The sequence below is a fragment of the Protopterus annectens genome, chromosome 16.part0 (assembly GCF_019279795.1).
Source record: "Protopterus annectens isolate FY-2018-M chromosome 16.part0, PAN1.0, whole genome shotgun sequence".
Lineage (NCBI taxonomy): Eukaryota > Metazoa > Chordata > Ceratodontiformes > Protopteridae > Protopterus > Protopterus annectens.
In genome coordinates, this window is record NC_056750.1 from 610,538,939 (window position 1) to 610,562,365 (window position 23,427).

Sequence of the window (23,427 nt, forward strand, 5' to 3'; positions counted from 1 at the left end):
GCCCAATATAATGGTGTTTGGAGAGACCTTCATATTTTCCAGTGTTCTCAGAAAGGCCGAGTGGGGTTCCTGGGTTTGGGACGGTGGTCTGTAGCAGGCTATAAACTGGAAGGCAATTTTACCCACTGTTAGTTGCACATGGATAGTCTCTGATGATTCGTGCTTTGCCACCAACCTGGAGGTGTGGGTATCTTTGATGAATATCGATACTCCCCCTCCTTTTGTGGTTTGGTCCAAGTTTTGGGGCCGAAAAGAATGGTATGAGGTATAACCTGGTAGTGCTGGGGTGCTCTCGGGAGCCCTGAACCAGGTTTCTGTTACTGCACAGATATCGATGTTCTCCATGCTAAGGAGAGTTTCGAGTGTGTGCATCTTGAGGTTTAGACTTCTGGCGTTGAGTAGCATTACTCAGTTTCTTATCCCTTGTGATACCTATGGAGGTGGGTTTGTCTTTTGAGCCTTGCCTAAAAAAGGCACTATGGGGGTAGCAAGAGCCTTTGCCAATATCCGAAAGCCCAGGGGTGACAGGTGCAAGCCGTCCCTAGCGAAGCATCGTGGCTTGTCGAGCATATCATCCCAAGCTGACAGGCATTGGATCCCCTTTTGAATGACACCAGTACTTAAGCCAATTGTTGAAATTGATCATCTTTGGAATATGTGCATTAAATACAATTTGCCACTTTAGCTCCCTATAATAAACTCTCCCTCTCTGTCACCAATGAAATCACTTGGAACAAAATCAATAATATCAAACAAAAATCTCTTAAAATTATTACATTCTGTGAAATGTCTTCCTATAGCATTATCCATGCTTTTTGTTTTAACCACATAGTAAATAATGGAACGTACTGAAGTGGTGCTGACCAACAATTATTTTTCTTTCATCAATATAGTGGGGTAACACTGGGGGCCAAAATGGCACCAAATTACGCAAATTTTGTTATGGCATACTGGGAAATTCATCTTCTACCCCACCACGAAGGTTGCAGCTTTATTTCATGTTATTTTAGATTTACTGATATGTTTTTTTATTTGCAAAGGAGGATTTATGGTATTGGAAGTGTTTTAAAATAATATCAATACAAGTACGAAATTTTTAAAGTTTGTCACTCACTATGATAAATCTAAAATCAGTTTTTTAGATGTGGAGATTTATAAAAAAGGAGGCAAATTACTGACAATTACCAATTATAAAAATGTTTCTAGTGAAACTATTTTGCACTACGTCAGTATGCACCCCACATATTTAAACTATAATACTGTCAAATGGTAGTTTGTAAGGTTAAAACACTTCATAATGGATATGAATCAACTGGGCAATTTTTCTGAAGCACAACACAATAGACTTTTATGTAGAAGATATCTGCAACATACAATCAACAATAATAGGGAAGTTATTGGCAATGAGGAGAAAAAAGAAAAAAATTATTACAGTAAGGACTAGTCAGTATCCATGTCCTTGGTTTATTCCTTGGACAGTGAGGCTATAAAATGGTTATTTTAGAACAACTGGAGACGATTAAATGCTAGCGAGGAAATTATCAAATTAGTATGAGAGAAACCTGTTTTTATCAACAAAAAGGGTAGTAGCATTAAGAATACATTAGAGAAGGAAAATCCAGTGATCGTTGGGAGTAGAATGGGCACATTCAAATGTTACAACTGCTCCGTATGTAGATATATATAAGACGGTTTACTATTAAAATGTCGAACGGCACTACGTCAACTGTACTATATTCGAACACGGAAGTTCGAAAATAGTAATGTCGACGTCAAAAAACAATCCAGAAATGGTTTAACATGGGTCGAGGTAGGTGTTCAGTATTATTCAGAACTACAAACATCTCCCCTACCTCGACCCATGTTAAAACACAGTCCTAGATTGTTTTTTTGTCGTCGACATTACTATTTTCGAACTTCCGTGTCGACTATAGTAGAGTCGACTTAGTGCCGTTTGACATTTTAATAGTAAACCATATAAGACAGCCCATATTTTATTAAATGTAGAAAGTACAGTTTTGTACCTACCATAAATGTAGATGTTCGAAGATCCACATTGCTGCAGTCCTTACACTTGGGTAGTCCGCTGTCCTCGGTCGGCCCGAATATCAAAGTATAAGGCTGACGTCGGTCAAGACGCATTTGACTGACATCAGGACGTCAGGGTACAAATGCGCATGACCGACGTCATATCCTCAGTCTTTTCTTGCCCCAGATGTCAGAAGACCCTAAAAAGAAAGGTCAAAACCAAAAGACAGCAAACAAGCAACCAACCACCCTTGCACTAAAAATATGTACAATATATACATTGACAACCCAACCCACACAACCGCCTCTAACTACAGAGGGGAAGGAGGGAGGGTAAATTGGACTGCAGCAATGTGGATCTTCGAACATCTACATTTATGGTAGGTACAAAACTGTACTATGTTCTTCATCTCACATTGCTGCAGTCCTTACACTTGGGTAGAATCCCAAAGCAGAGGTAAGGGAGGATGGCAAAACTATAAGGAAGCAGGAGCTGCCAAAATGCCCTGCAAAATAGCAGTGGCAAAACCAGCCCTAGATTTAGAATAAAGTGGAAGGTGATAATGCCTAGAGAAAGTATGCACTGAACTCCAAGTAGCTGCCTCCAAAATATCTTTAGTTGCCACCCCCCTTAAAAAAGCTGTCGAAGTGGCAGTAGCCCTAGTGGAATGAGGCCTAATCCCAGCTGGAATCTCCTTGCCATGATGGGAATAACAGAAAGCAATGCAAAACCCAATCCACTTAGAAATAGTTTGTTTTGACACAGGCTTGCCCTGAGAACTCAAAGCAAAAGAAACAAATAACTGCTGAGACTGCCTGAACCCTTTAGTTCTGTCCAAATAATATCGCAACTGCCTGTGTACATCTAAAGTGTGCAAAATCTTTTCCCCTTTATTTTGGGGATTTGCATAAAAAGTAAGCAAATGAATAGTTTGGTTTAAAGCCACACTAGAAACCACTTTAGGCATAAAGGAAGGATTAGTACGTAAAGATACCCTATCCTTATGGAAAATTAAGAAAGGCTCAACCGCCATAAGGGCCTGCAACTCAGAAACCCTTCTTGCAGAGGTAATGGCCAACAAAAAAGCAGTCTTCCATGATAAATATTTCAACTCTGTAGTAGCTGCAGGCTCAAAAGGTTGTAGAGTGAGTTTCTCCAACACAAAATTGAGATCCCAAGCAGGAGTAGGAGCTCACGTGGGGGTCTTATATTCTTTGCCCTCTAAGAAATTGCTTGAATAAAGGATGAGAAAACAATGGTGGGTCACAATCATAGTGAGCGAAATTGCTGCAGCATGAACCTTAATAGAAGAGAAGGACAAACCTTTGTCCAGTAACTCAGTAAGATATTGAAGAGCCACACTTAAATTAGGCTCAGAAACATCAAAATCCTTTGCTGCACTCCAAAATAAAAATCTCTTCCATTTATCTGCGTACACTTTCCTTGTACTAGGCCTTCTAGCTTCCAAAATAACATTCAAAACTTGCTGTGGAAGTTGAGACCCACTATGGTTCAAAACAGAATATGCCAGGCTGTTAGGTGAAGAGAGTGAAGCTTGACATTGAGCAAATGACTGTCCTCCTGAGACAACAGGTGTGGAATCAAGGCAAAGGCCATGGAGGCTCCGTACCAGGCTTCTCAGTAATGGGTACCAATGCTGTCGAGGCCAATCTGGAGCTATCAAAATCATCCTTGGCTTGTCCTGTCTGGCCTTTAGTAGTACCTTTGGGAGGAGAGGCAGAGGTGGAAAGGCATACACATGAAGATTGCTCCAATTGAAAGAAAGAGCATCCACTTTCCAAGCTGTGGGATAAAACCTTTTCGTGCAAAACTTTGGCAGCTGGTGGTTTAGTGGAGAAGCGAACAGATCTATGTCTGGAGTTCCCCATGACACTGTCAATTTCTGAAATACGTGAGGATCCAATTTCCACTCGTGGGGATCCATAATTGTCTGCTCAACACATCTGCTAAGGAGTTCTGTGCTCCGGCAGAAACCTTGCCTGAAGATTTAGCTGTAAACTGAGAGCAGTCTCCCACAAAATCATTGCTTGCCTGCATAGAGGATAAGAATGTGTTCCCCTTACTTGTTGATGTACCACATGACAGTTGTGTTGTCTGTTAGAATCAACACCTGCCCTGGAAGAAGTAAATCCTTGAAAGCTATTAATGCAAACTGGACTGCTAACATCTCCTTCAAGTTGATATGTAGATGTTGTAGTCTGGCAGGCCACTTGTCTTGTATCCACTTTCCATTCAGATGAGCTCCCCAAGCTTTGTCTGAGGCATCTGTCGTTAGAATCTGACTCGCCTCTGGCGGGGCACAGAGAGTCCCTTGTTTAGGTGACATTCCTGAGCCCACCACAACAATTCCTTTTGAATGCAAGGTATTATTTGAATGACAGTGTCCAGATCCTGGCAGTGCTGTGTCCATACATTTTTGAGATACCATTGTAACTTCCTCATATGCAGTTTGGCATTGGGAAGCACCAGAATACAAGATGCCATGAACCCCAAGGCTTGAAGGACTGTCCTTGCAGTCAGCCTGGACTGATGAGACAAATGATGAAAGTAAAGGGAAAGATTCTTTTGTTTGTCCGGGGTCAAAAAGGCCATCTGGGATGCTGTATTCAGTCTTACACCCAGAAAGCACATGTCCTGAGAGGGTACTAGACTGGACTTTATTTCGTTCACAGAATACCCCAGGCATCTAAGCACTGCTATCACATATTCCAAATGATGAAGAAGCTCGTCCCTTCCTTGAGCCAGAATCAGGCAATCGTCCAAATAAGGATAGATCTGTATTCCTTTTAGCCTGAGGAAAGCTATCACTGGAGCCAGAACTTTCGTGAACACTCTGGGCGCAGTAGATAAGCCAAAGGGCAATGCAGAGAACTGATAATGAGAAGTCCCAGCCCGAAAACGCAGATACTTCCTGCAACTCATTCTGATAGGAACATGAAGGTAAGCCTCCTTGAGATCCAAAGTTACCATCCAATGATCTTTGCCCAGCAGAGGTAAAAGCTGTTGTAACGTCAACATTTTGAACTTGGGAATGTCCAGATAAGTGTTGAGGATAGATAAATCCAAAATTGGTCTCCACGTGTTCCCTTTCTTTGGTACTAGGAACAGGCGAGAATAAAATCCTAGGCCCACTTCTGGCATAGGGACCGGCTGTATGGCCCCTATTTGAAGTAACAGAGAAATTTGTTTGTGAGCCTCTATTCTTTGCTGAGGAGGAACGTCTGGCATGCCTTTGAAAGGAGGCAAGGTATGGAAATAAAACCTGTAACCGTGGTGTATGATATCCAATACCCATCTGTCTTGGGTAATTAAACTCCAACTTTCCTTGAAAAGTGCCAACCTTCCTCCCAAAGGTGCTGCCAGACGTGAAGGCTCTGGCAGCTGAAAAGGTAGGTCATTGGGTCTGTTTACGAAAGGACTGACCCCTGCCCTCACCCGAAGACTGTGCAGGAGAACTCCCTGTTCTAGGCCTGAAAGAGCCCTGAGCTCTGCCCCTACCACGTCTAGACCTACCCCTAGACTGGGAATCATAAGAAGGATACGTCCACCCCTTGGTAGGCCAATTTCTACTAAACTTCGGAGGCTGAACCTGCAAAAAATCTTTAACAGTCTGCATAGACTTAGCCTTGTCTTCCATTTTCTTCAAGACTGCCTCAACAGGAGAACCAAACAACACATCCGATTGTAAAGGAGCATCCAAAATCCTTGTCTTAACATGGTCAGATAAATTCTGATCCCTCAGCCAGGCGTGCCTGCGAAGAACTGACCCAGTGGCAGCCACCCTAGGCGAGGCCTGTACAGCATCAAAACCACATTGCAAAGAATGCTTACCCACCTGTTCAGAAACATGTACTAAATCTTGTAACTCTTTACACTCAATACCTTCCGCCAGAGCATCTACCTTAGACTTCAATTGTGAAAGGAGATAGTTTTGGTATTTCAACATGTGAAACTGGCAATTCAAAGCCCTCATGGCTAGGGTGGAAGAAGTATAAACTTTCTTTCCCCATCTATCCAAAGCCCTGGCCTCTTTATCTGGAGGAACCTGATTTTTGACAACAGAAGCCTTAACACCCTTAGGCCCCTGACTAACAGTTTCTGGGTCTGCCCTAGGACTCTTAAAAAGATACTTGTGAGCTTCAGGCACCCTGTAATACCTATCCGGTTTAACAGGAGCAGGAGGCAAAGAATCAGGATTAAGAGAAGCCTCTGCAAAAACATCTTCCACAACATCCAGAACAGGAGGTATAGCCAAAGGCCTATGCTGGGGTAAAAGCAAAAATTCCCTAAGCCTTTTCCTGGAATCAGAGAAGTCCTGACCTTCCCACTTAAAATGCTCCCTCATGGAATGAAGAGTCTCTGAAAAAGAAAAATCCTCAGGAGGAGAAGCAGAAGGAGTAGAATCATCCACATCAGAATCAGAATAAGGAGAATACTCCTGCAAGTCTTCAGCCGAAGACTCTGAAACATCCGAAGCCTGCTCAAAACTCCCTAGCTCAGGTTCCACCCTAGGTCTCTTATCAGGAGGGGGCAAAGAACCTCTAATCAAAGTAATCAAATCTTCTGCCATTTTAAGCATATGCTTCTTGGGCACAGTTCCTGAAGAACTAGGGGTGACACCAACCGAAGCTAAACCTGGCCTGCCTCTGGGAGAAGCCTTGGAAACAGAAGGAAAGGGCCTAACCACCCTAGGAAGGGAGGGGAGTACAGCAACCTGAGAAGCCCCTTCAGCCTGACCTGCCTCCTGAGAGGCCACATCCTGCAATAACAAAGTCTCTCCCTGGGACTCCAGAGAAACCTCCGGCGGAACCACCGGCTCCACCGACACCTCTAAAGAACCGGCGTCCGGTACGGACGGCTCTTCTAGCCTAGGCTTAGTTGCTTTGTCCTTGCGCTTCTTCGAAGAAGCGGGCGTCGGAGCATCCGACGGCATTTTATAATTGCACCGCTTCCCGAAGACTAACCTGGCACAATCTAACCTTCTCTTTATAGTGCGCTTATTGAATCTAGCACAAGAGCGGCACCCAACAACGTCGTGCTCAGGCCCTAAACAAGGAATACACAAAGTATGATAATCTCTATGCGGTATCTGTTTCCCACAAGAAATACAGTTATTCACTTTTTCTGACATCCGGTAAACCACTGAGGCAAGAAAAAACTAAAATATTCCCCAACGGGGTACTTAGCCAACTTTGACTCGGTCTGAAACTCCGAATTCGAAAAATTTCAGAACGCCGAACGGCACTAGCAACGCTGCTTCTGCATCGGACCATGTGGCAAAAAAGACTGAGGATATGACGTCGGTCATGCGCATTTGTACCCTGACATCCTGATGTCAGTCAAATGCGCCTTGACCGACGTCAGCCTTATACTTTGATATTCGGGCCGACCGAGGACAGCGGACTACCCAAGTGTAAGGACTGCAGCAATGTGAGATGAAGAACATCAGACAGGGTACATAGTGTTTCCAGGATTCTTTACTTGTACATCTAAATATGTGGTTGATTTTGCAATTTGTTCAACCTGTGAGTCATTTTACACTGGAAAAAAAATACAGCACTTAAAAAATGAGGTTAAACCTCACTCTGTGATTAAAACAAAAAATATGTATAATCCTATAGGAAAACATTGACTTTGTTCCAAGTGATTTCAAAGGTGACACAGATGGCGAGTTACAATATAAGGAGTTAGTGTTATTTAATGCACATATTAAACCAGGACTGAATAACATGAATTACAAGGTAGTTCTTGACAGGAATGTTACGTTGAACAAATATAGATAAGTAGGTATGTTTATTCATATTTATTTATCACAAACAATTGTTTTACATAATATATTTTATTAACAGAACTATAACACTTTAAAATGTTCAGATATTTTAACTGATCATATGACCAAGATGGTGCATGATTAAAGTCGTGATTAAGACAGTTCAAAAGAAGACCAGATCAGGTAGAAAGCACTCAACTAATAAAAACTTCATAGTGTATCCGCAGTTGTTCTCCTTATACATGTCTGAAGCTTATAATAGTTTTATCAGCAACGTCTGTAAGTGCCTGTGTATCTCTTCAACATGTCCTAGGTGTATGGAACACATTTATCATCAATACCGCTGAGAGGATGCAAAACAATAATATTTTAATGACTGTACTGATTTACTGGCTACAGTTATATAGTAGGCTGTTTTCCTCATTTGCCCACACCTGATACCTATGCACATAGCTTAGCTAAAGAATATAGATTTTACAATCAACACTACACCAAATTAGTATTGACTATATAGCTATAGCTGTACATTACGGTCTCAGTTCAGACTGTCCAAATCACTTCATATGTTTTTTAACAAAGTCTCCAAGTCACATGTAAGAACTTGATGTACTTAAACCTTTTTACAGTTTTGTTCCTCAGGACTCTAGTGAAAATGGGTACACATGTTCCTCACTAATGTATTTAGCTAATCTACATGGAGTAATAAATGTAGAGGCATAAAAAATAAATTCACAGAACACAAGGCTAGTAATTATGATAACTACTTTTGCAACCCTACATATCACTAACCATCAAGACATTCTTTGAAATTAAGCTGAGAGAGTGCAAAAAGCTGAATCAATTCCCAGTGCAGTTTTACAAATAAAACAGTTCATTTAAAAAAAAGCAAAGCATCTTGGTATCATACCAAATGAGTTGAAGACTGGGATGTAGTTCTTGATCTTCGACCACCCTGCTTGAAAACAAAGCCATTACAACTTGATTAATGGATGACAATATAAATACTAACTCTCCTATAAAATAAATTCTAATAAACAATACATCTGGAGGCAAAAAGTAAATTCCCAATTCATCAATTTTTTTAATACAACCACTGCTCTGAAATAATAAGAAATATGAAATTGGTATAAGACCATATGAAAGTCATGAATTACCAATTCTTCTACCCTTATTCCCTCACCAACAATTATCTCATAATAAATAAATAAATGGGCATGAAACAAGACAAGGTTCAACTGCAGACATTACATTGTTGTGACTTGTAGTGTACCTTCAATTTAAAATGAATGTTCAGATAATAACTGCTGTCACCAGCACAGTATGGGAAACTAACAAAAGAAGCCTAATATTTCATTAAATTAAATCATAAATACAAGAAAAATGGAACTGGAACTGAAGTTCGCCAAAGTGTACTTGCCTTTTCATCAGGTGGAAAACAGACTACATAAACATTGAGAAAATCAATGAGTTTTGCTCAAAAGCATTACGAGTACAACTAAATGAAAAAAGCAAGCTGTGTAAATAACTTACTGTAACTCCTTATGTTTGAGCATTTTGGTAACTGACGCAGTAATCACTTCAGGGAACTTTTAACACAGGCTGAGATTCAATATCTGGCCAGCCTTTACTTGGCCAGGGTTTATGCCAGCTTTTACCTTGAGTGTATCCACCTACATGGTACTTCTGGTCATCTTTTGCTCCTTCTTGCTCACTTGAGTAAAACAGTTGGAAATGCACAATCTTGTTTAAATATGTCACAGGTAATGTTGCAGAGATCTGCCAATAACCCTGGGAAAAACCTTGCTCTCACATGTGGACTGAAAACACAGGAGAGATGAGGGGAGTAAGAGAGGGTTGGATAAAGTTAAGTAGTAAGGAAGAAGTGGGTATATACCTATTGTGCCCACAAATGTTTCTAGAACAAAGGGAATGAAAGGAGAGAAACTGGATTGCAACAGTTACCACACTCAAACATCTACAGCTATTGTCAAGTTGATTATACAACTTTATTCAGTTCATTACATGGTTCATGGTTGCAGTTTTACTTCAAGGGTACAGCTACAGAACAGGAAAGTAGCATGTCCTTTACGGTGCCAGGGGCAAAAACCCATTCTACCCTGGACATAAAGCCTAACCTGTAATCTTTTCAGAATCTATGGGCTGTTCATCAAGCAGCTGCTTCCAAGATGGTCCGTGCACTAATATCTTTTTTTTTGGGAAGGAAAGAGTGGTACATGTGGACATGATAGAATGGGACCGGATTCCTTCTTGCAGTTGTTTTCCACATAGTTTACAGCAGATGTAAATGCAATGTGCCATCAATTTAGAAATGGCCTGCTAAAACACAGGCAACCCCTTCTTGTTCTCAGCAAATGCCACAAAGCTATTAGTTTACAAAAATTTCTTGCTCTGACTAGATAAAATTTCAGTAGCCTGAGGAAATCCAGAGTGTATAAAATCCCTCATTTTGTGTTAGAGGGGAAAACAATGAAAACTGGATGGCTTGATTGTGTACCACTTTTGTAACCAACCTAGGCATAACGGAGAGGTCAGTATGCAATGTAACCCTACTCCTGTGGGAAATGAAGTAGGGTTCCTTACACGTTATTGTGTGGAGTTAAGACACATTTCTAGCTGAAGGAATTTCAACTAGAAAGACAGTTTTCCATCCTGAGAAATTTAACTCAGAAGTCGCAGCAGGTTCAAAGGATGTTAGGGTCATTTTCCACAGCATGAAATTCTGGTCCCTAGCTAAACCAGGGTCCACCTGGGAGGCCTGGGATGTAGCATGCTTGTTAGCAAGTGCTTTACCTGATGTCTGGATGCCACTGGATGGGGAAATACTCAGGTTGTGATTGCAGACAGATGCACCTTTGCAGATGTGCTGGTTCGGCCTATGTTTAAAAGCTTAGTAAGCTACTGCAATACTGTCTGCACATCATCTTTAGGGTGCAGGTCCCTCCTTTGGCAAAAGAGGGAGAATCATTTCTATGCAGTTTGTTATGATTTTTTTTCAGTACCTGGTCTCATCATGATGACTCACACATTGCTTGAGTAACAAGTCCAAAGAGAACTAAAGTCATATCCTCCAAGCTGCTAGGTTCAAGGTGGGCTAACTGGAGTGCATAAGGTCCCCCCTGCACAGCATACTGAGACAGTATGACAGGATTCCAACTGTAGTAGGTAGAGAGAACCATCACCTCACTGGTCTGAAAGATGCAAATGTGTCTGGCATTTCCACTCAGCTTTGAAATTTCACTGGAAAGCAAGGGAAGGGGAGGAAACACATATAGATACAGGCCTCTCTGGTTCATGCAAAGGGACTTTGCTGCCCAAGTTTTCTTGTGATGTGCACTGGAGCAGAAGTTATTTATTTATTTTGGTTTGAAAATACCTCATTTAGAGGGGAAGCTCTTGTAATATTCAGAATGTGTTCAACAGATTCTATAATCACCATCTTGTACACCAACTTTTTAAACACACTATAGGCCTGGGGATGGGGACACTGAACAGCTGCCCTTCAGCATATTCAGAAAGGGACTTCTAAGGTGTAACACACAATGGCAGCCCTAGATGCTGCAACAAGCATCATACCTACATCTGACAATATGTTTTCTCAAATGAAAAGAGGTCTGGACTTGCCAAGACAAAATAGCCTTCTTGGCCTTACCTTACACTTCTCAAAGTTCTCCAAAGGCTGCATGACACCATATTTTCAATACTTTAAGATGTAGATCTGGCAGCTGAGGGCTCTAAAATCCACAGTTTCTGAAGCATACACCTTCTTACTTTACCAAGTAACATACGCTTTTCCTTATCGCTGGGGAATGTGCTGTGGACTGGAGCCAGTCTTGCTCCATTATCAGATTCAGTAACAACTACTCTGGCTCTGCAACAATGCCTTTATACAGGAATTTATAAGAAGCCTGCACTCTGTATAAACAGTCATGGTTCTTAGCAACAAGGGTTGGGAGTCTGGGTCTAGGCTGTTTGTATCATACACATCCAGAAAGTCCTCCGTAACTGGAAATACAGCAACCAGTTCTGGTGGCCTAAGGTTTAGAGATTCTGTAGCTGTTTTATGAGGAGTAGACACTTCAGATTTACCACTTGAAATGGTGTCTCAGAGTTCAGAGGCTTAGGTGTCCTTACTAGCAGTGTCATATGCTAAGAAAGAGGAAATCTGGGATCTCTAGTCCAGCTCCTCACCTTCATGTTCTGAATCCAAAGAAATAGTGGCTCTTCATCAGTGATGTCTCCCTCCCTCTCTTGGAGGACATAACTAAACAGGGCTGGTCTATGCCAGACTATAAACTCTGGAGGAACTGAGTAAAGCTCTTTGCCATTTTAGCCCATTCCTGTGAAACAGACGGAGGTAGGTTAGTGGTTGGGGACTCACCAAGGTACAGCTGTGGCTTGACCCAGAGGGTCAGGGCCTCAGGCCTTTGAGTGGCTACAGGGGTCTTAGCCTATGACGATGTCTCAGAGTTCACACTTCTGAGCAGTCAAGAGGACATGTTCCTCACCAGTAAGCAAATACAAACTACCTCCCCCCGCATGATTATTAACTGCTGTTCTGAGACAACCAACTTCTCGTCTTCTCCTGTTAAGTCTAAATGCTGCTCAGACTGCAGAGATGTCATCTCCCACAGCATGAAATTCCAGTCCCTAGCTAAACCAGTGTCCGCCTGGGATGCACCATGCTTTTTAGCAAATGCTTTACCTGATGTCTGGATGCCACTGGATGGGGAAATACTCAGGTTGTGATTGCAGACAGGTATACCTTTACAGATGTGCTGGCTAGGCCTATGTTTAAAAGTTCAGTAAGCTATTGCAATACTGTCTGCACATCAAGGGTTCAGGTCCGTCCTTTGGCAACAGAGGGAGAATCATTTCTATGCAGCTAGTTATGATGTATGAACTGTTGATGGCAAGATTGTCTCCAAAGTGGCTGTACTGGAGGCCACTATCTTACCAGACATTAGATCTGGAGGCTCAGCAACCACCTCTGAAGTCTAAACTTTTTCTCATCTATCAAGCCATTTACCACTATCCTAAATATATATCTTCACTCTACTGGCTTCATAAGATTAGTGACTTAAAAGTAATTTTATGTGCAACCTATACATAAAAACAAAATAATTACCTTTAGTATGCTATACAACATGGGCAACACATTTTTTTGTTTTGTTAACTCGTACAAAAAGAAAGTACAGTTGTGTACACTTACTACAAATGTAGATGTTCGAGTGTATTCACTGTTGCAGTCATTACACTTGGGTTATCCTGCTGGTAATATACCCTGAGTCGGCCTGAATTCCAAAGTCTAGGTCCGGCGTCTGTTGCTGTCGCCTCTTCCCTGACGTCAGAGCGCCAGGGGTATAAAAGAAGCAGCAGACGCCATTTATTTCAGTTTTTCTTGCCCCAGATGTCAGGTGCCCCCAAAAGGGTAGGCTAAAAAAAAATATGCCAATAAAACAAGCATGCACCAAAATATATTATACCTTCATCTACAAGCAAATACACCACATAGGTTGTATAGATTAGAGAAGTGCAGATAAGTTTCAGCAAAGAAATGGGGGATGGTGGGTGGGTAATCTGGACTGCAACAGTGAATACACTCGAACATCTACATTTATGGTAAGTGTACACAACTGTACTATGTTCTTCGTGTTTCACTATTGCAGTCATTACACTTGGATTGAATCCCAAAGCTATGGTTCGGAGGCTGGAGCTAATATAGCATTAGGAGCGGCTATGAGGCCCTGCAGAATTGCAGTGGCAAAGCCTGCCCTGGATTTAGAGTAGAGTGGTAAATGATAGTGCTTTGTAAAGGTGTGCACTGAACTCCAGGTAGCAGCCTTTAAAATGTCTTTGGTTGGTACTCCCCTGAGGAAGGCTGCTGCTCTGGTTGAATGTGGCCTAATGCCCTTAGGCACTGGCTTGCCATGTTATGAATAGCAGAACCGAATGCAGTGGCCTATCCATTTAGAAATAGTCTGCTTTGAGATAGCCTTTCCTTGTGATCCTGCAGCATATGCCACTAGTAGTTGCTCCGTCTTTCTGAAAGCTTTGGTTCTGTTCAAGTAGAAGCATAGTTGTCTGTGTATGTCCAAATAATGCAGAATTCTCTCCCCCTTATTCTGTGGGTTTGGATAGAAAGTAGGCAGATGAATAGCTTGGTTAAAGGCCACACTGGACACTACCTTAGGCATGAATGTCGGGTTTGTCCTCAGAGAAACCCTGTCTGGATACAAAATGATAAAAGATTCAACAGCCATGAGTGCCTGTATCTCTGAGACTCGTCTTGCAGAAGTTATTGCTAGGAGCAGAGCTGTTTTCCAAGATAAAAACTTTATATCAGCTGCAGCGGCTGGCTCAAAAGGAGGCAGGGTGAGTTTTTCCAAGACATAATTGAGGTCCCATGCAGGTATTGGTGATGATCTTGCAGGCCTTAAGTTTTTGGCTCCTCTGAGGTACTGCTCTAACAAAGGATGAGAAATTATTGGTGGCTCTGTATTGTAATGAGCCGATGAAAAGGATAGGCCTTTGTCCAGCATCTCAGTTAAGTATTGCAAAATCTGAGGAATATTTGGTACAGCTGCATCAATTCCTTGTGCCTGGTTCCAGGCACAGAATCTCTTCCATATTTCCAGCGTAAGATTTTCTGGTACTAAACCTTCTGGCCTCCAAAATGACATCCATCTCAGCTTTAGTGAGAGGTGTGTTTTGTATAACTACATTATCCACCATGCTGCCAGATTTAAGGTCTTTAGCTGGCTGTGCAGGATCTGATTGTCTTGTTGGTATAGTAGATGAGGTATTTGAGGAAACGTCCAAGCCAGGCATTGAGACAAGTTCCTTAGAATTGGATACCAGTACTGGCGGGGCCAGTCTGGGGCAATCAGTATCATTTTTGGCTTCTCTTGTCTGACCTTTAGGAGTACCTTGGGGAGGAAAGGCATATACTGCTAAGTTTTTCCAGCTGAAAGATAGGGCGTCCCCTTTCCATGCTTGTCTGTGATAAGTCCTTGTGCACAATCTTTTTAGTTGGTAGTTGTAAGGAAAGGCAAATAGATCTATCTCTGGGCATCCCCATTTCCTTGTTATCATGCTAAAGACTTGTGGATCCAATTACCATTCATGGGGATCCATGAGGTTTCTGCTTAGTTCGCCTGCCAGAGTATTTATCTTTCCTGGCAGGAATTGTGCCTGCAGATGTACTTGGTAAATCAGTGCTGTGTCCCACAAAGTCATGGCTAGTCTGCAAAGGGGGTAGGAATGAGTGCCTCCCTGCTTGTTTATATACCACATGACCGTGGTGTTGTCTGTCTTTATCACTAGTCATCCCGGATGAAGTAGGTCCTTGAAGGCTGCCAGGGCATTCTGAACAGCTAGCATCTCTTTTTGATTGATATGTAGATGCATTTGGTTTGCGGACCATGTGCCTTGAATACACCTTCCTGCCATGTGGGCCCCCCCAGGCATAATCTGATGCATCCGTTGTTAATGTTTGCCTGGCTGGGGGTAAAGTGAATGGCTGCCCCTTGTTCTGGTGACAAGCCTTCGCCTACCATCGAAACTCCTGTTGCAGGCAGGGAATGAGGGTAATTATTGTTTCCAGACTGTGGCAATGTTGAGTCCAAACACTTTTTAGGTACCATTGAAGTTTCCTCATATGCAGTCTCGCATAAGGAATTAGTAGAATGCAAGACGCCATGAAGCCCAAAGCCTGCAGAATTTTTCTTGCAGATAATTGGGCCTTTGTTGCTAACAGGTTGAAATAGGTAGTCAGTTGTCTTTGTTTGTCTGGCATGAGATAAGCCATCTGGGCAGTTGTATTTAAGCTTGCACCCAGGAATATTATCTCTTGAGAGAGTACTAGTTTTGATTTCTTTTCGTTGACTGTGTATCCTAGGCCGGTTAGAAATCTCTTTACAAATGCCAGATGCTGTAGTAGAATGTCCTTGTTCTCTGCTTGAATGAGGCAATCGTCCAAGTAAGGATATACTTGTATTCCTCTGTCTGCAGAATGCAATTACTGGTGCCAGGCACTTTGTAAAGACCCTGGGCACAGTAGATAAGCCAAAGGGCAGTGTACAGAATTGGTAGTGCATTGAGCCAGCTTTGAATCTGAGGTATCTTCTGCATGTTGGTCTGATTGGGACATGCAGGTATGCCTCTTTTTGGTCTAAAGTCACTAGCCAAGCCTTCTTGCCCAGCACTGGCAGAAGTTGCTGTAGAGTCAACATTTTGAATTTTGGTATATCCAGAAATATGTTTAGAATAGATAGGTCCAGTATTGGTCTCCAGGTCTTGTCCTTTCTTGGAACCAAGAAAAGTCTTGAATAAAATCCTTGGTCCCTGCTCTTGCTCTGGTACTTGCTGAATGGCCCTCATGTCCATGAGGGATGAGACTTGTTTTTGTGCCTCTGCCCATTGATGTTTTGGAAGGTTTGGCCAACCGTTTGTCCTTGGCAGGGTATGGAAGTGAAACTTGTAGCCTTGTGACACTATGTCTAGGACCCATTTTTCCTGGGTTATTATATGCCAATTTTGAGAACAAAGTGCTAGTTTTCCCCCTAAAGGTGTTGCCAGAAGATAAGTGCTTGGTGCAGGCAGGGGGAAGTCATTGGGACTGTTTCCTGTATGGCTGTGATTTGTCTTCTCCAATTTTGGCGGTAGAAGCACCCCATTGTTTAGACCTGTACGAACCTTGAGGCTGGGATCTGCATCTTGGGCGTCTGTATCTGCCCCTTTGCGGTCTGACACTGGAAAGAACCAATTCTTTGTAGGCCAGTGTCTGCTAAATCTAGGTGGCTGTACCTGTAAGAAATCCTTAACCGTTTGCATAGATTTAGCTTTGTCCTCCATTTTCTTTAACACTTCTTCTGCTTTAACACCAAACAATATATTATGCTGTAATGGAGCATCTAATAATTTTGCTTTGACATGATCAGGCAGACTTTGTTCCTTTAACCAAGCATGCCTCCTGATGACAGAACCCATAACAGCGGCCCTGCAGGAGGCCTCCAAAGAATCAAAACCACATTGCAAAGTATGCTTTCCAACTTGTTCAGCTGCATGCAATAAATCCTGTATTTCTTTGTTTTCTGCACATTCAGAATTTATCAACATTTTTGTTTAAGCAGTGACATAATATATTGCTGATATTTGAGCATATGAAACTGACAATTTAAAGATCTTATAGCCAAGGTAGCAGAAGTGCAAATCTTTTTTCCCCATCTGTCCAATGCCCTAGAATCCCTGTCTGAGGGGGTAGGGTTTTTTGCAGCGGACACCTTGACCCCTTTGGGACCCTGTGAGATTGTTTCGGGGTCAGCAGCAGGGTTTTTGAAAAGGAATTTATGACAGTCAGGAACCCTGTAGTAAATGTCAGGCTTAACAGGAGCTGGAGGTAAGGAGTCAGGGGTCAGACTGGACTCTGAAAATACATCATCTACAATGTCTAACACAGGTGGAATAGCTATGGGCCTGTGTTGTGACAGTAAAAGGAAGTCTCTGAGCCTTTTCTTAGATTCTGAAAAATCTTGGCTCTCCCAGTGAAAATGTTCCCTCATGGTATGCAAGGTTTCCCCAAAAGAGTAATCCTCAGGAGGAGAGGCTGAAGGGATAGATTCTTCAGCATCAGAATCCTCATAGGGAGGAATTGAGTATTCCTGATTAGAAGAGGAATCAGATGAAATGGAAACCTGATTTGAAAGTTCATATTCTGTCTCTTGCCTAGGCCTTTTATCAGGTGGGGGATGGGAACCCCTGATCAAAGTAATTAGGTCTTTGGCCATTTTAAGCATCTGTTTTTTGGGCATGGAGGCCTGTCCATGAAGCTGCTGTACTTGTTTCTTTGTCTTTAAAGGTGATTTAGTCTTTGCCTCTGAAGCTGAAGTCGTTTTAATGTATAATTGAGTAGGTCTGAAAACACCCTCAGAAGCCGATGCCTGCTCAGCGGCTCCGGACCCATCTGAGGGAATAGTCACCGAAGGTCCAATACTTTGATCTTCCAGTGGCCTAGTCGACTCCATGTGGGAGTCAGTAGCGGCCTGCGGGTCTCAAGTAGCGGGAGTCAGGGGCTGCGAAGGCACCTCACTGAGAACCGGCGACTGGCTTAGAAGAAGCCTTGTCGTCGGTTTTGGACCTCGGATGCTTGTCCTTTTCTTTTTCTTTGCGTTTCTTGTGAATTCCGGTAGTCGGGATGGCTATCCGACGACATCGTATAATTAAACCTTCTGTCAAAATAGTGCAAAGCAAAATCGTACCGATGCTTAATAGTGCGTTGGTTAAATCTAGCACAAAACCGGCAACTAGCAATGTCGTGGTCAGGGCCTAGGCAAGGAATACAGTAAGAATGAAAGTCCTTATGAGGTATTTGCTTCCCACAAGAAATACAATTATTAACTTTTTCTGACATCGGTCTGGAGCAAGAAAAAAAGTTTCCCCAATGGGCTACTTAGCTTTTGAAGAACACTTCGGATCTGAAATTCGAACATGAAAATCTCAGGAGTCGGCCGACCGGGACTTGCGAACTGCTTAAGCTTCGGGCACCGCACGGCAAGAAAGACTGAAGAAAATGGCGTCGGCTGCATCTTTTATATCCCTGGCTCTGACGTCAGGGAAGAGGCGACAGCAACCGACGCCGGACCTAGACTTTAGAATTCAGGCCGACTGAGGGTAGCCTGCCAACAGGATAACCCAAGTGTAATGATTGCAACAGTGAAACACGAAGAACATCAAAAATGATGCAACACAGTAACTCTTTGCCTGTTGATCTGGCAATAGTTTCAGAGAATGAAGATGTAAAAGCAAATGAACGCATACCTCTCAACTGTACAGATTTTCACAAAAAATCCATATTTGTGCCTTGTATTTTTGCCCTGTTCCTCATACAAACTGTGATTTTCTGGATTTTTGTGGTAAATCAGTGAGGACTGAATTTGCTAACTAATGATAGTCACCAGAGTTTCAGACTTTATATCCTTAAAAAAATGATTGTTACCACAATACCTCTTTTTCTAGCAACTTTCTAAGTTTATAAAGGCAGTATTTAAAATATGTCCGTATTTTTGAGGCTTTGACCCCTCCCCCTTCCATTATTTTTGGCTTTGTCCATATGCTTCTGTGCTAAGAGGTTGAAAGCTATGAATAAACTACCAAGGCAATGCTTCCTGAAACCCAGAAAAACATGGCAGGTCTTTGATGCTGTATTACCAAATCTGCACTGTTATGAAATATATATATATATATATATATATATATATATATATATATATATATATATATATATATATATATATATATATTGATATAAGTCTGAAGAGGGGGGGCCCAAAACTAATCTAAAACTGTCAGATGGTTACACCCGATAATATAAATGAAAACATTCTGCAAACTGTTAATTTGCTAAACAAGGATGTACGTCACTGATATACATAACCAGCTGAGATCCAATAGCGGTTTCTAAAGATATCATTAGTTGGCTCAACCTTAACATTCTTCTATGGATATATGTATGCCTCCTGAACCTTGTAGAACCTGTCCAACTCCTTAGAAGCCGGCAACAGAGGATTGCCTATCAGAAGGGCAAGGTTTGTTAGTGTAAGTTCTAACACTTTAAAATAAACTGCAATTCAAACAGAAAAGCAGCAATTCGCATAACTCACACTAACAACTTTAACATTTTGACAGCTGCAGATCCTGATGTGGGGGGATCACAATAACATGCCCGGCTTCTTTCACATACCGACATAAACCTTGGACAGTATTTCAAAACATTGAAATCTCAGGTTTAGCATATACGCTTACATTTCACACATTCAGTTCTGCAGTTTGGAGGCAGGCAATAATGGTCCTTGCATTTTCAACAGGCAACTTGTTGGGAATCCAGTTCTAAAAATACTGATACAAAGGTATCCCTTAAAGACCTGGACAACTGGCAGGGACCAATTTAATCATTGTGTCTTTTCTTGGACTCAAAATCCCCACTGGAGTTCCACTTAAATGCTATCTTATTAGGTTTGACATCTCTTAGAAGGAAACATTCTCTATATGGGAACTCGAAGAAATGGCTTCCTTGTCATCAAGCCATAAAACCCATAAGTGAGGAAATCTGCAAGGAAGTAGCCGATTTCTCTCCTTCTGAATCAGAGTCAGAGGAATCTAAATGTGGAAACTGTCATTTTCACTTGAAGGAAGGAGGTTCTCTGAAATGCAGGGCAGAAAGAATAAGGGGTTTATTCTCTGTCAGGCCACAGCATACTCCTCAGTGAACTTCTTATAATCCAATACAACTGGAACCTACAATAGCAAGGCTCATATCTGGGCCACAGGCATTGGGTTTTCACCTCTAAAGAAATATAATTCCTCCTTGTGTTAGTGTGTATGTGGGGGTGGGGGTGGGGGCTTTACCAATTTTTCAAAAACACCAACCTCTTTTATCACTTCAAATAAAAAGGCAGACAATGTCCATGCATTCATATAATTCAGTATGAGTTATTGAAATTCTGAAAGGACATGTTGCATCACAGGCCTGGGAATCAGCATCTAGTGGGGTTGATTCAAGCACCTCTGCAGAAGTCTATGCAACAGCATGAGATTTTGTACCTGCTTTCTGGGTGGTCAGGACAGGAAAGGAGCTTGCAGAAGTCTGTTCCTAAATCAAGAAAGTGCAAAGCATAACCCCAATTCCTCAGTTTTCAGTGGAGCTGGCAAGGTCATTAATATGTGATGCTCCCTGACAAAATTTCTTTCATGAGCAACTTCTTCAGTTGCCCCAATTTCCTAAGCTATTTTAAAATGGTGGACAGCCCTGCTTGACTTCAGGTAAATACTTGTTCTAAGGCTGCAAAACTTCTTCTGTTTAAGACAAGACTTCAAATTCTTCTTCTCCCCACCCCCAGAGCACTTTAGTGAAATCCACTCAGTGCACAAAGGACACTGTTAATCTCCTAAACAAAAAGGCACTGCAAGTGTAAATATTTTTGCAAATTTTTATTTCTGCAAATGCACTTGTTATTTAACCATTTCTAGTGGTATCATGGACTATAGATCTTTAATCAGTTTCCATTTCAGAATTTTAACAGCTAGGCAGAAAAACACATGAAAAATCCAGTTATACTATGAAATGTGACAGAGGTTTCCAAACTAGATACTTATTCTGAATAAGCTACCTGAAAGGCACCAATGGACAAAATGATCAACTACTCACTCTACTTTTTTGTGACAACAAAGAACACAAAATTGGGGAGAAGTGCTCCTCCCTTTAGTCAAGCAAAATAATGACATCCTGGGGAGATGCATAACATCTTACTGGGAATATCCTCAAAGCTATGGAAGAGATGGTAAGGGTGGAAGCTCACCTTAGGCTAATGACTAAGGATAAGGATTTATGCTGTTGCAACTGGATCTGAACTACTGAGTACTGAAAAAAAGATTAAAGAAATTGAGATGGGATACTTAGAAAAAGGAAAGAGCAAATTACACAGAAGTAAATGCAATCTGTAGGAACAACACCCACAGAAAAATGTTGAAGGGGAGGAGTGAGGTTAAAGGGAAGGATGGAAATGAACAATTTATGTAATGCTGGAGTGCATATCTGCTAATAAGGAAATGTACACAGCATGAAAAGGTGTGACTATTTCTCTTTTATATTAATGCATGTGTAGCTGTGTGATTGTTTTAGATTAGTTATAATACACATCTTTATAAAATATATATTTTTATCGCTGTAGTGATATTACAATGCACATCCTGGGTTGCAGAATTTGGACTTTACACTGAGTCAGCATATTTTTCAGCTTAAATACCTTCCAAAGCAATGCAACATCCTCCTCAGGTAACATACCTGCAGAAGAATCCAAATAATGCCTGAACTACATAATAGCAGCAGTAAGAAGGGAGAGCATTAATGCATAAGTCTCCTTATGCCCCCCTCCCCAAAAAGCTGCAGGAAAATACCTTACATATTTTGAAGTTATTTAGGAGTAGACCATTCTTTTCCTTTTACTTATCTATTTGTGGGCAACTTAGTACAGTTATGTGTCCAACTACCAGCTCATCAGCAGATAAGGAATGTCCCCATCTTTTCAGTATTTTGGCATTCTGTTACCACTGAAAACATGCAGAAGGGCAACAGTTTTCCAATCCCAGTGCTGAGTAATAACAAGCCCTTAGGCTGTGGCAAGTAGCAGACTATGCATAACCATCAGAGCCACTGTGAATGTGAGTAAATCAGAATCTGAAGCCACAAATGTTTTAAAAATGAACATTATTAGTATTAGTAACAAACCCCTATAGGAATGTGCAATATTAGTTACTATCTTTCTGCAACTAAATGATCCCTGAGGAAATTCTCTTAGAATGCAATCATATCGATATGGTACTCAACTCCAACTCCACCACATACCTGGTATAAATGTATCATTTAAAGGGATAAGTACAGTTGTGCAAGTGAACCTACCATAGCAGAAGATCCATGAATAGATCACTGCTGCAGCAGCCTTAGCTACACATGGGTTATATCCTACACAGCATACAACAGCTGGTCCACTTCAAAAGCTTAAGGGCACCTTCTACGCATCCAGACAGTTGACAGCTCAAGGGAGGGCTGGAGAAAATCGGTGGTTTAAGCACCATACCCTTCAGAGCTTTCATGCAAAATGAAAGAGGGAGACTAAACTCCTCAACTAAAACACAGAAATCAATGTCCTCACCCTCCCAAATCAGAAATATGGGGGGGGGGGGGCAGCTACTGCAACAATGATCAATTTGAACATCTACTGTCATGGTGACTTTATTTACACAAATATATTATATATGCATCATTAGTTCACTGCTGTAGTATTCTTGGCTATAGGGGTAGAATTCCACAACTTATAATGATTGGAAGGAAAGATGATGATTCATGAGCCCCTAATAGAATAATGTCCCTAGCAAAGTCTGATCTAGACCTGGAAATGTGTCTAATTTGCAATGCTTTGTAAAAATGTATGTAAAGGGGGGCCAAGTTACTGCTTCTTGAATACTTGTAGAGTCCATTCCTTTCCAAAAAGCCAATGAAGAAGCCAAGGTCCTAGTAGAAAGTGCTTTGTCTCTACCTTGAGCTGACTGTTATGGCAGGAACAAAAGGAAACAGCATGGGACAACCATTTGAAAATTACCTTCTTTAACACTTGGTGTCTTTTCTTAACTTCATAATTAATTAATAACTGATCAGAATTTTTGAAGGTTTCAGTTCTGTCAATATAGTATCTGAGTTGTCTGTGGACATCCAAAGTATGATAAAGCCTTTCTTCCTCATTTTTAGGTACTGGAGAAAAGGTAGGGAAATTGATAGAATGGCTTGAACATAACTTGAGTGGCAATTTAGGCATAAAGGTAGGATAAGTTCTCAAAGAAACCCTATTTCTCTGGAAATGTATATATGGTTGACCCATTATAAGAATTTACAACTAAGACGGGCTTCTTGCAGAGGTCAGAGTAATCAGCAACGCTGTTTTCTATGTTAAGAACCTGAAATCAGCCTGATGGGCTGGATCAAATGGAGCAAGCTTTACTTTTTCCAAAAGATAATTAAGACTGCAAGGAGAAGCCA

The 23,427-nt window shown here is 41.6% G+C and overlaps 1 protein-coding gene across 1 annotated transcript in view; it reads right to left on the reverse strand.

Moving 5' to 3' along the window:
• Nucleotides 1–23,427, reverse strand: part of SEC16A (SEC16 homolog A, endoplasmic reticulum export factor) — a gene marked incomplete in the record, with an annotated part of 1,997,470 nt that overhangs the window by 708,902 nt on the left and 1,265,141 nt on the right. The window contains 1 exon segment of the mRNA XM_044058481.1: nucleotides 8,728–8,775. Within this exon segment, the coding sequence (XP_043914416.1) occupies nucleotides 8,728–8,775 (48 nt within the window).